The following is a 12,060-nucleotide window of genomic DNA, read 5'->3' as shown; positions in this document are numbered from 1 at the left end:
GGACTATCTGGGGGCCTGGACCAGCGGCCACTCTAAGAGATAGGAAATACTTCAAAAGGTAACTCTCTAGATGTGTGTGTGTGTGTGTGTGTGTGTGTGTGTGTGTGTGTGTGTGTGTTAGCACTGCAGGAACTTTCTACTTCTGAGATACATCCCCAGGCCTTTTTTTCTTTTTTTAAAACAGTCTTGTTAAGTTGCTGAGGCTGGCCTAGAACCTGCAACCCTCCTTTCTCTGCCTACCAAGTACAACAGCATCACAATTCACAATAGTTAAATTATAAAACGAACCTAGGTGTTCATGAAGAAAGGAATGGATAAAGGGAATGTATATACACACAGTGGAGTTTTACTCAGCCCAATGAAGAACAAAATTATGTCATTTGAAGAAAAAGAGATGGAACTAGAGAATCTTATGCCAAATTAGATCAGCTAGAAAGGCAAGAGTCATATGTTTTCTGCTTCTAGAATAACAGTAGTGTGCCACCAAACCCAGAACATTCCTTTCTGCCTGCCTGTCTCTCTTCCTCTTCCCTTCTTTCCTTCCAGGTACGGTTTGAATGTGTTCCCCAAAAACTTATGTCTTGGGAGTTTAACACCCAATCCATATGTTGATGGTATTTGGAAATGGGGCTTTTAGGAAATGATTAGGATTAGATGAGGTCATGGGGGTGGCCCCCTGTAATGGCATTCATGGCTTTATACAAAGAAAAAAAGACCCCAGCTAACGTGCTTACCCTGTCTCACCAAGAGATAACGTCAAAGACTATTGTTTTTTTTTATTTTTTATTAAGCCATCTACGAAGGACAATCACCAAGTATACAAACAATCATAAGTGCTGGCAAGGATGTGGGGAAATAGGAAATCTTATACACAGTTAGTGGGATTGCAAATTAGTACAAATACTATGGAAAACAGTAAGGAGGTTATTCAAAAGACTAGGAATGGAACTACCATATGACCCAGCTATACCACCCCTTGATGTCTTGCCAAAAGAATCAGAACACTATAGCAATACATGCACACACACGTTTAGAGCAGCACAATTCACAATAGCCAAATTATGAAAGCAACCTAGATGTCCATCAAGAGAGGAATGGATAAAGTTTTACTCAGCCCCAGTGAAGAACAAAATTATATCATTTGAAGACAAATAGGTGGAACTAGAGAATATTATGCCAAACTACATCAGCCAGAAAGTCAAGGGTCATATGTTTTCTGTCATATGTGGAAGCTAGAAAGAAAACAGGAAACAAAAGGGACTTTGGTTGAATGTGGAGAAAAACCAGTCAAATGAGAGTAGGCGATTGGGGGAGGGAGGTAAGGGGCAGAAAAGGAAACAGTTCAAATAAAGTTATGCCCATGCATGAGACATCACTACCAACCTCACTAACATGTATGGGGAGGGAAAAAGCAGGGAGAGGCTGCAAGGGGAAATACGCCAAGAGCTTTGTGCACTATATTTGTATCGCTTTGAATCTCACTATGATGTATAATAACAATACACCAATAAAAGTGTAAAAGGGTAAAAAAAAAGTTCAATTTAATTGTTGTAGTTATACAATAGTACCACTCCCATTTGCTGAAGAGACTCTTTCTTGCCCAGTTAATGATCTTAGGAGCCCTGTCAAAAGTAATTGATTGAAGAGAATATTCTAAAAAGATGGAGGAACAGAAAGCCCCAGAAATCTGTCTTCCCACCTAGACAATTGCTCTGGCAGAATCTGTCCAATGTAACTGTTTCAGAACTCTGATGTCTATTAAAGGCTCGCAACTTCCAGGAGAAGGCTTGGGTGATAAATTTAGGTCAACTTCAATTCTTAGCACAGAAACTGCAGCCAGTCCCCACCTTCCCAGTCACTGGCAGGGAGCTGTGCATAAGGTCCTAGGCAGGAACTCACAGGCGCCAGGGTGGGCACAGAAGACCCTGTGCTCTAAATATGATGAATCTGTGTTCTAATGGCATCTCATCAGAGAGGTGCAGACCAGTGGCACCCCGCCTGCTCCCATTGTTCCAAGCCCCCCCACCCCCTGGCCAAAATTACCTCTAGGGCATTTAAAGGCCAAAACCTTTTTTTCTCCCTTCTGATTTATTTTTTTTTTCCTTTTGGAAGCCAAACATTGATGATAGGGCATTCAAAAGCAATAGCAAATACAGGGAAAATTAGAACGTCATCATACATGCCCAGAAGAAGCAAACCAAATGAGCCTATAAAAACATATAGATGCATAGCATGTACAATTATGTGCAATACAGAATACTTGGTAATGGTAGTAAAGGATTGTGTATTCCCTAGACTGTACTTTTATGGTTATTTTGGAGTGTGCTCATTCTACTGATAAAATGTTTACTCCAGCAGCAGCCTCCTCCCCCTTCTCCTCCTGCAGTGTGGGGAGTCTGTCCTCCGGGCACATTTGGACTACTCTGAGATCATGTAGCTTCCTCCAGGTTTTCTTGGGTTGCTCACCTGCAGAGCTCACAGCGGCTGCATGTGAAGCTCAGTTATCCTGAGACTGTGAGGCTGGATGGGGAGCCAGCGGGCAGCCCCTGCGGGGCTCCCAGGTGACAGCCAGCATCAGCTGCCAGCATCCAACCCACACAGGACTTCAGCTAGCTGGCTGAGGAACTCCAAACAAGACTTACACAGCCAAGCCCTTCTCTAATTCCCGACCCTCAAAAACCTGAGCAAAAGAAAACAGTCGCTGCTTTGTGCCGAGATATTTTGTAGTACTTCGTAACAGAGCAATAATAATCAGAACTGACAAAGGACTTACGTCCATAATGTATAAAGAACACTTACAATCAATATGAAAAGACACAGACCGTACGCAGTAGTCAGAGAGGAAAAGACTTGAAATCCAAGTGACCAATTATAAAAATGTGCTCAACCACAGTGATAATTAGGAGAAAGCTAGATTTAATTAAAAACATAAGGAGATACCACTATGAACCAAAAACTGGGTATATTTTGAAAACTGAAACTGGCAATGTTGTATCAGTGAAGATGTGCAGTGCTACAAACTTACATTACCCGGGACCTGCTAAATACTACAAATAGCTTGAAAAAAAAAATAGTCTGCACTGTTGAAGTTAAAGACACATATACCTAGCAATTGAGAAAGACAGAGAATAGAGCGCATGTACACCAGGAAATACTATACAAGAGCATTCACAGCAGCAAAAGTTGGAAACTGGTAGCAACACAAACTTCCATTAATTGTAGATGGACAACTGTGCTCCCAGTACTTGGGAGGCTGAGACAGGAGGATCACAGGTTCCTGGCTGGCTTCAGCAACTTATTGAGGCCCTGTTTCAAATTTTAAAAATGAAATAGGGCTGGAGATATAGCTTGCATGCAAAACACCTCTGAAATCAAACCCAGTAACACACACACACACACACACACACACACACACACACACACACACGTAGCTAGACAAGTAAATTGTAGTGTCTCAAACACTGGAAAACTATGCAGCTATAAAAATGAGCAAGGTCTAGTTTATCATAGCAATATATAAATAAATCTTACAATTGACTATGAGTACAAGATTACATATTGTAGGACTCAGTTTAAGTAGGATTAAAACACAAGGAAAACATGTAGTCAGGTGATAAAATCAAAACCAGGGAAATTATAAACCAGTGGAAACCTCTGGGTGTTAATCAGGGGCTTGTGATGGGAAGTAAGAAAGTTTTCTGGAATGTACGTGCTGTTCTACTTTCCTGTAGGAAAACAAATTGTTTTCACATACCTAGTTTCCCCAACATTAATTTGATAAACTATCTATATTCTTCTCACTATTTGTGATTAATATTATATTAAATTCTTAATATGTATGCATATATAATATATAACTTAATATTATATTCAATTCTTGTACTTGAGAGACTCTGTAATGGTTATTATCAACAATCTGATCTTGGTTTTCCGGCAGTGATGAACAGCACACAGAAAAAGTGTGAATGATGTAAATAAAAGCAGGAGAGAGGGATTAAAATAGTCATTATCATGGGATTCTTTTTTTTTTTTTTTTCAGTACTAAGGATGGAACCCAGAGGCCTTCTACCTCCGAGATACAGCCCTAGCCCTATTTTTTTATTCTTTATTTTGAAACAGGGTCTCACTGAGTTGCAAAGGGCCTAAGTAGCTGAGGCTGTCCTCGAACCGCGATCCTCCTGTCTCAGCCTCCCAAGTACTGGGATTACAAGAATGCGCCACCACGCCCTGCTCATGGGATTCATTTTGAAGCAGGAAAATTCTAGCGACAGAACCGAAAAAAGAAAGTCTGTGGGAGGTTTTGCCAAGTCAGAAAATAAAGTGTCATCTGATTTTTTTTTTTTAAAAAAAAAGGATTTATGAATGAGCTCAGAACAAAACAATCCAAAGTTAAGACCAGAGCTTGGGGGGGGGGGAGGGTTGCCAATGATGTTGGGCGCTCAGCTCAAAGGGACGACCCTATCGACAGCAAAGTCTGCGGTCTACTATTATATTTATTGCCTTATTCTTATTATTTTATGTTTTATTTATTGCTTACTCTAAACGCAGTGTTTATCGATACAAGGAAAGTACAGAGAAAGCTCGTACATTGTGCGTGGCCTTGCGGGCCACGCTCTACTGTATTCTGAAACCCTGCAGGTGCCAAAGGCTACTATCTAAACGTGCAAACCCTCAGCCCTCGGATCCCTGTCTGGCACCCCCTGTGGGCGGGCAGAGAGGGGCAGAGAGGTGCCTATGGCGACAGGAGGCCAGGACGCCCCGCCCCGTCCCGGGCCGTAGCCACGCCCCCAGGGCCCGGAGCCACGCCCCGCCCCTCCCGCGCTCCCACTTCCAGCCCCAGCCCGCGGCCTCGCAGGTCCGACTCGCGCCGCAGCGGCCAGAGATGCAGCGGGGCGCCGCGCGGTGGCTGCGCCTGTGGCTCTGCCTCGGACTCCTGCACGGTGAGCGCAAGTGGTGAACGCGCGTGCTGGGGCGGGCAGTGCGGGAGCCGGGTGCGGACGCCGCAGGAGAGGGCGGGCGGGCAGGCGGGGGCTGCAGCAGGTGGGGGCCGGGCGGCCGGCCGCGCCTCGGCGCCGGGGTCGTCCTTCGGGGCCCCGACTTGGCTCTGCCGTCCGTGGCTCGGCCTCCCCGGTGCCTTGCCCCGTCGGGCTGCATCTGTAGCCTGGATCCTTCGTTGCCTTCCTCGATTACCCGCGGGGACCCGCGATCCGTCCGCACGCACCAGGAGCGCTCGCTCGGCGCCCGGCGCCCACCTCCGCCCGACGCCAGGCCAGTGCGCACTTCCCGACGCCCGGGTCTGCGCTGGAAGTCGGGGAGGGAGGTCCTCCAAGGGCGTCGTGGTCGGGCTTTCCCGGGCAGGGACTTCAGGGGCACCGGGACCACCCGGAACCCCGGGCGAGCGCCATCCGAGGTGAGGGCGCAGGTGCAGGTTGAAGGTGGGATGATTTTGAGTCTGTGGACAACGATCAGCTCGAAGGAGTGGTGAGAGGCGGGGCTCCCCTGATCTGAGGGACAGGAGCTTTGAAGGTCAGCTTAGTAGCCGGGACCCTAAGACAGAGGCTGCTCTGCCGGGTCTTGAGCGCCGGCCTGGCAGGCGTAGGTTCCGCTGAGGATGTGGCTTTAGCGAGGAGAGCCACAGACCTGGGGCCGAGCCTGAGGAGCAAGGGGGCAGAGGGCTTGGATAGAGCTGTCCGGAAGAAAGCATCAGGGGTAAGGAGAGAAAGATCTGGGAGTCCACTGGTGTTCCCCAGAATCAAGGGGCAGAGGTCTGAAGGTAAAGATGAAAAAATCCATGGTTTTTTTTTTTTTTTTTTGCATGCCATAGAAATTGACTAACTTTACATATTTCATTTCTTTTAGTTGTCACCGAGAGTGTCAGATCGTGTGTGTGTGTGTGTGGTGCACTGGGGATTAAACCCAGGGGCATTTTACCTCTGAGCTACACCCCCAGCTCTATTTTATTTATTTTAAAACAGGGTCTCACTAAGTTACTGAGGCTGGCCTCAAACCTGTGATCCTCCTGTCTCAGCCCCCAAAGTACTGGGATTACAGATATGTGCCATCACACTCTGCTCTCAGACCCATTTTGCACTTGGGAAAGCTGAGCTCCAGGACATATGTAACTCCCCATGGTCCTCAGGAGTCCTTTAGGAAGGGAAATCCACATCTTTGGAGTACCAGAGCCCTGCTCTCTGCTCACCAACACAGGCTGAGGGACTGAGGACAGCAGAGGTGAACAGGGGTGGCTGAACCCAGGGGAAGGGGAGGAAGGATATCCCTCTGGGCCTGAGGCAGGCAAGTCCCATCAGGGGGCTGCCCCAGGATTGTTTCTTGCTCCCCTGTATCCAGCATAGGGCCATGATCTCACAGGTGCTCAATGTGTGTTTGTCGAGTGGCTGAGTAAGTGTAGACATGGAATGAATGGGGTCTTGGTTGAAGAGCAGGGATGAGAAAGTGAAGACCTTACACACACACACACACACACACACACACACACACACACCCCTTAAGGAGATAGCCAACAGGCAGCCAGGTGTAGTGTTTCAGGCTCCAAAGAGAATCTGGGCTGGGTAGCAAAAGGCTAGGCAGGGAACCCTGGGAGAGGATCCAGGAAGACAGGAATATTCTTCAGGTGTAAGGAAAACCAGGAGCAGCCCACATGAGTGGGAGCTGGAGAAGTAGGGTGCTAGCGTCCCCTGCAGTAAGCGCCAGGGGCTCAGTCAATCAGGCTGTGAGGGAGAAGGAGGGTGTTAGCTGACAGGGTGTGTCTCAGGCTAGACCTAGGTGTGGCTGGTGGGGAGATGCCAATGGAGACAGACTGTTCCTCCTGGAGCCCTGCATCCTGCTCTGCCCGTCTGGAGCCCCAGAGCTCCCGGCCTGAGGGGATGCTGCAGCAGGAACAGAAAGCTGGTAGTTCAGGGCTGTGGTGGGCTCAGTGGCAGAGCAGTTGCCTAGCCTGCAGGAGACCCTTGCATGGATGCCCAGCAACATACACACGTGTGTGCACACAGCCCTAAGTGGAGTCGCACATCAGGAAAGCTGGAGTGGGAGACAGGTGGGAATCCTGGGCCTGAAGCTGAGCGCTCCAGGGTGATGGAACCAGATCTGTGTCTTGGCTCTGCCCCTGAGTGTTTACTGTGTGGCCTGAACCCCTCCTTTCCCCTCCCTGGGCCACAGTTTCCCCATGCACAGCAGCAGGGCGAGATGGCAAACACTTAGTATCTGTGTGTGTGTGCTTGAGCTGGACTTCAGGGCTCAGCATCCTGGTCCAGTTTGGCCCAGCAGTGTCCCTGTGGGGAGGGCAGATGGCAGTCTCAAGATGCTTCATCTCTGGGCAGTGGGCAGCCAGCTGGGGGCCGTGCAGGGGGATCAGGAGGCTGCTGGGCGGTGCTGGCCTGGCAGTGGTGTGGTCACACCATCCCCGCTCCTCGGCCCTGGCCCAGGCTCAGGCCCAGGGGTGCATGATACAAGTTGGTACAAGTAGGATATGGGGTCAGGGCCCACCTTCCTTGGTGTCTGCTCACCTTCTGACTCTAGCTTCCTACTCTGGTGACTCAAGTGCAGGTGACACCCATGGGACTAGCATACCTGAGCCTGGAGCCAGTGTGCCTGATGGGCCCTGTCTCCTCCCCAGAGCACAGAGCCCACCTGGCCAGGCCCCAGACGAGGTCAGCAAGCGAACTGTCTGGTCAGTTCCCAAGGGTGTCAGAGAAGGAGGCTGCCCAGGGTGACCCAGGAAGGGTATGGACACAGCTCCATCCTGCAGGGGTCCACTGAGTGCCCGAAGGTGGGGACACTGCCATAGGATCAGGTGTGGAGTCCAGGGATGGATGTGTTCCGTGGCCCCAGGGAGCAGCTGGTGACTGTAGGCTGCACAGGAAGGTGACGTGGCTCAGCTAGGGGCTTCCTGGAGGGTCTGCGCAGCTCCAGGAAAGGGAATTCCAAGCAACTCCTCAGAGGCTGGGGAAAGTCCAGACGGTACACAGGACAAATGAGTGGTCAGATGAGGCTGGAGCCTGGGACTAGGGGGTGGGGGGACAGGAGACCAGGCAGGAGAGCATGCTGGAAGCCAGGAGATGGTTGTCCAGGTGAGGCAGGTGCCAGAGAACTGCAAGTGGATGGGCCCAGAAGATGCCTTTGGGAACCAAAAGTGCCAGAGCCCTGGGCTAAGCAGAGTAGACCCTGAGACGATTTATCTGATGGAAGCCACAAGGAGGAACAAATGTGGGGAGGTGTGGCCTCCAGGTGGACACCAGGAGACTCCAGTTGATGCATCTAGGCCAGAAAACAAAGGAGGCGAGTTGGAAGCCCCTTAGTGCAATGGGACAGAAGGGAATGAGTGAACAGGGAAATTAAGTGGCTTAGCATTAGGGGGAGGTTCTTCTCTGTATCTAGCTTATACCCCTCCTAATATCATTTGGGTATTTTTCTCCACAGGGCAGGTCTCTCTACACCAGGGTATAACTTGCTATGGGTATAACTCCATAGCCCTGTGAGATGCCCCTGGCACATAGGGCCACTCTTGAACTCCAGCGAGAAGGGCTTGTCCACGAGCCCAAGAAGCTGGTGCTTATGCTTGGTAGGGGAGTTAGGGGCACCAAAGATTCAGATCTGTGTTTTAGAATCCCACGGAGGTAGCAGGAAGGCAAATTTCGGGAAGATGCTAGAAGCCAGAATGGTTATGAGGCCGAGCGGGGACCAGACCCACAAGGAGAGGGGCCAAAGAACCTCTCACAATCCCTAGACTGACCTCTGGTAGAGAGGCTGCCCACAAACCCGCTGAAGCCAGGCCTTTCTGAGTTTCGGTCCTTTTCAGACACTGGCTTCCTCTGGGATCTGGATTTTCCGGTCACGCCAAGGGGACAGGTCTGGGAGCAGGAAGGTGCAGGCATTCATTGCCGGAGGAGGCTCAGAGCGCCTGCCTGCCTGGCTGGCCAGAGCAAACAGGAGACAGCCCACCACCCTGCCCCGGCCACCTTCGCTCCAGCTGCCAGGCCCCGGCAGGTCGGGGTGGCAGATGGGCGAGCCCCGCCACGTGGCCGACAAGGTCAGCAGGGGTTCATGGGAAAGGACTTGTCGGCCACAGAAGAGGACATCCTGCCTGCGTTTCCCTCTTCCTGTGGCAGGAGCCAGTGGCCCTGATTTAGCAGTGCTGGGGGGCCACCTCTGAAGCAGCTGTGCTGTCTGATAACACAGCTCGTCCTGCCGGCTGCGAACAGAGCTCTGACCCCCCGGAAGCCAGGGCAACTGCCTGGCACAGCTGGCTGCCTGCGCAGGGAGCTCACATCTGCTAGGGTTGCCTCTTCCCCTACAGCACCCCGGGATCCTCGGGCAGCCCAGCCCCCAGCAGCCAGTCCCCACTCAGCCTCCCTACTCTTGCTTCTTAGCATCTCCCTGAAAATTGCCTTCCTGCTGCCCAGTAGGGACTGTTCTAAAACACAGACCTGAGCCTTCAGTGCCCCCTCATCCTAAAAATAAGCACCATTTTCTTGGGCTACTAAAGCAAACCTTTTCTGCTGAAGTCCCTGCAATCACTGCTGAGACTTCCAGGAAGAAGGCTATGCTGCTCCAAGCAGAAAAGGTTCCCAGGATAAGCGGGGGCTTTGCTCTTACTGGCTGGAATTGCCCCTGGAAGCATGAAGTCCAGGTGTTCAGTAGCCTTAGAGGAAGCCCATATCCTTGCCCAACCCAAAGCTCAGTCTTCAAAGCTTCCCTAAATTCTACCAAATGAAGATTCGTTTGTACTAATCTGTGGGCTAGCATTAATTCTTTGGTATTATACACACGCATGCACACATACACGCATGCACACATGCTCTAGCAGTGAGCGGCTTCAGTGTGAAATGGTTTGTCAGATTACTCCACATGTTGGGTGTTGTGGCACACACCTGTAATCCAAGTATTTGGGAGCCGGAGACAGGAATATTTCAGGCTCAAGGTCAGCCTCAGCAACTTAGTGAGACCCTTGGCAACTCAGAACTTGTTTCAAGATTTTTTTTTTTTGTGTGTGTGTGTGTATGTATGTGTGTGATACTGGGGATTGAACCCAGGGCATTCTACCTCTGAGCTATACCTCCAGCCCTATTTGCATTCTTTATTTTGAAAACTAAGTTTCAGAGGGCCTCACTTAGTAGCCGAGGCTGGCCGCAAACCTCGATCCTCCTGTCTCAGCCTCCCAAGTATTGGGATTGATTACAAGTGTGCACCACCACGCCTAGCTGGTTTCAAGATTAAAAAAAAAATAAAATTGAAAGAGCTAGAATGTAGCTTGGAGGCAGAATGCCCCTGAGTTCAATCCCTACTACCAAAAAAATAAATAAATAAAAATAAAAGCTTCACACTAAGGTGTGTGCAGATTTAACATTCTGACACCAGCCACATGCTTTTTAAGCACTTTGTCTTGGGGCTGCCTCCCCAGTCTCCATTGTGCCCATTCTGAAGATGAGGAAATTGGGTGAGGGGAGTATAGCTCCCTAAATGTTGGATGCTAAGCTCCCTGAATTAGCTTATTTCAGGGAGGTGTCAGGTGTCTGGTCCCAGGCAGCAAGGAGCCCAAAGGGAATTAGAAAGGACAGGCACAGCAAACAGTTGTCCCCATCTCCCAAGAAAAGCCCTATCAAAGTGAGCAGCTGGGGTCATAAATTCTGAGCACTCCTTGAACATTGCTACCTCGATGTCTCCAGCATGGCCCAAACGGTAGCAGCATCTTTCCCCTGGGTCTACCTGTTGCCTAGTGTGCCCGTCTAGTGTGGGGCATCTCCACCTTCCTGGGCTGGGCCTCCCTCGCCTCCACATCCACCACACATTATATACCATCCTTTTTGTTCCTTGGATCCCCAAAGCCAGTCACAGGTCAATTGTCTGCTGTGCCCATGCTGGGAAGACAGAGGATGGCCCGGACCTTCAACTAAGGAGCTGTCAAGTGTAAAAGCCAACCTCGGTGGGGCACTGTGGGAAAGTGTGACCCAAAAGGGATGGACTGGGGCTGGGACATGGGAGCAGAGGAAGAGGCCATCTCCAACGATGGCATATAAAGGGCAGAGTGTCTGGGGCACTGCGAGGGGGATGAGGAGGCCAATAGAGAACTCAGGTTCCATGCAGGCAGCAGATATGGTTTTCAGCAGGAGAGGAATTTATATTCTAAAATGATTGTTTGACTACTGGGTAAGGACTGGACCAGTGGGAAGACATGAGTTGGTGATCCCAGGGAGAGACATTGAGACTGGCTAGACAGTGGGATGAGATGGCTCGGCCCTGGAATATCTAGGAGGAGCAGTCTGACCAGAAAGCTGTCTGCTGCAAGGTCTCTGGACACTGTGTGAAGTGTTTTGCCATCATGGCAAGGAAAGGAGAGGGGCTATTGGGCCCCTCCCTACTCAGTCTGCAAAGCCCTTTTTGGCTGTGGTGATTGGCCTTAGGGGCTGAGCAGGGTTAAGAATGCTTGATGGAAGCTGGGCATGGTGGCGCACACTTGTAATCCCAGCATTTGGGAGGCTGAGACAGAAGGATCGTGGTTTGCGGACAGCCTCAGCTACTTAGTGAGTCCCTTTGCAACTCAGTGAGACCCTATTTCAAAATAAAAATAATAAAAAATAAAACTGGGAGTGTAGCTCAGAGGTAAAATGCCCCTGGGTTCAATCCCTAGTACCACAAAAAAAAAAAAAAAGAATGCCTGATGGTTTGACCAACACTCAGACAGACAACATGGGGGTGGCGGGGAGAGGAGCGTTTCCAAAATTGATGGAAGAAAGATGATTTGCTCTGCTGAAGGCCTTTCCATTTAACAAGCTGCGGAAATGCAAGCCATGGCGACATCTATAAGAGCAAGTCACCGTTTCCCACAATCCTGTCCCCTAAAGATCATCTGTTACTACTAATGTAACTCGAGGCAAGTCAGCCTCTGTGTGTTTTGGTTTTCTCATCTGCACAGTGGCGATGCAGGCACCTACCTCAGGGCGTGTCGGATGTACAAGTGCAGGGACTGTCCTGGCACATAGAAAGTGCTAAACACACAGTTGCGCTTGTTACACAGGATATGTAAGTATAAGCATATTTGGGGGT

At 50.0% G+C, this 12,060-nt stretch overlaps 1 protein-coding gene across 1 annotated transcript in view; it reads left to right on the top strand.

The window, feature by feature from the left end:
- Positions 1 to 4,882: 4,882 nt before the first annotated feature.
- The window catches only part of FLT4 (fms related receptor tyrosine kinase 4), a gene marked incomplete at both ends in the record, with an annotated part of 46,146 nt that continues 38,968 nt past the window's right edge, over positions 4,883 to 12,060 (top strand). Inside the window, one exon of the mRNA XM_080698807.1 lies at positions 4,883 to 4,940. Within this exon, the coding sequence (XP_080554933.1) occupies positions 4,883 to 4,940 (58 nt within the window). The remainder of the gene's footprint in view (positions 4,941 to 12,060) is intronic.

The sequence above is a fragment of the Muscardinus avellanarius genome (genome assembly GCF_963383645.1).
Source record: "Muscardinus avellanarius genome assembly, chromosome: 7".
Taxonomy (NCBI): domain Eukaryota; kingdom Metazoa; phylum Chordata; class Mammalia; order Rodentia; family Gliridae; genus Muscardinus; species Muscardinus avellanarius.
This window is presented reverse-complemented; position numbering and strand designations above follow the sequence as displayed.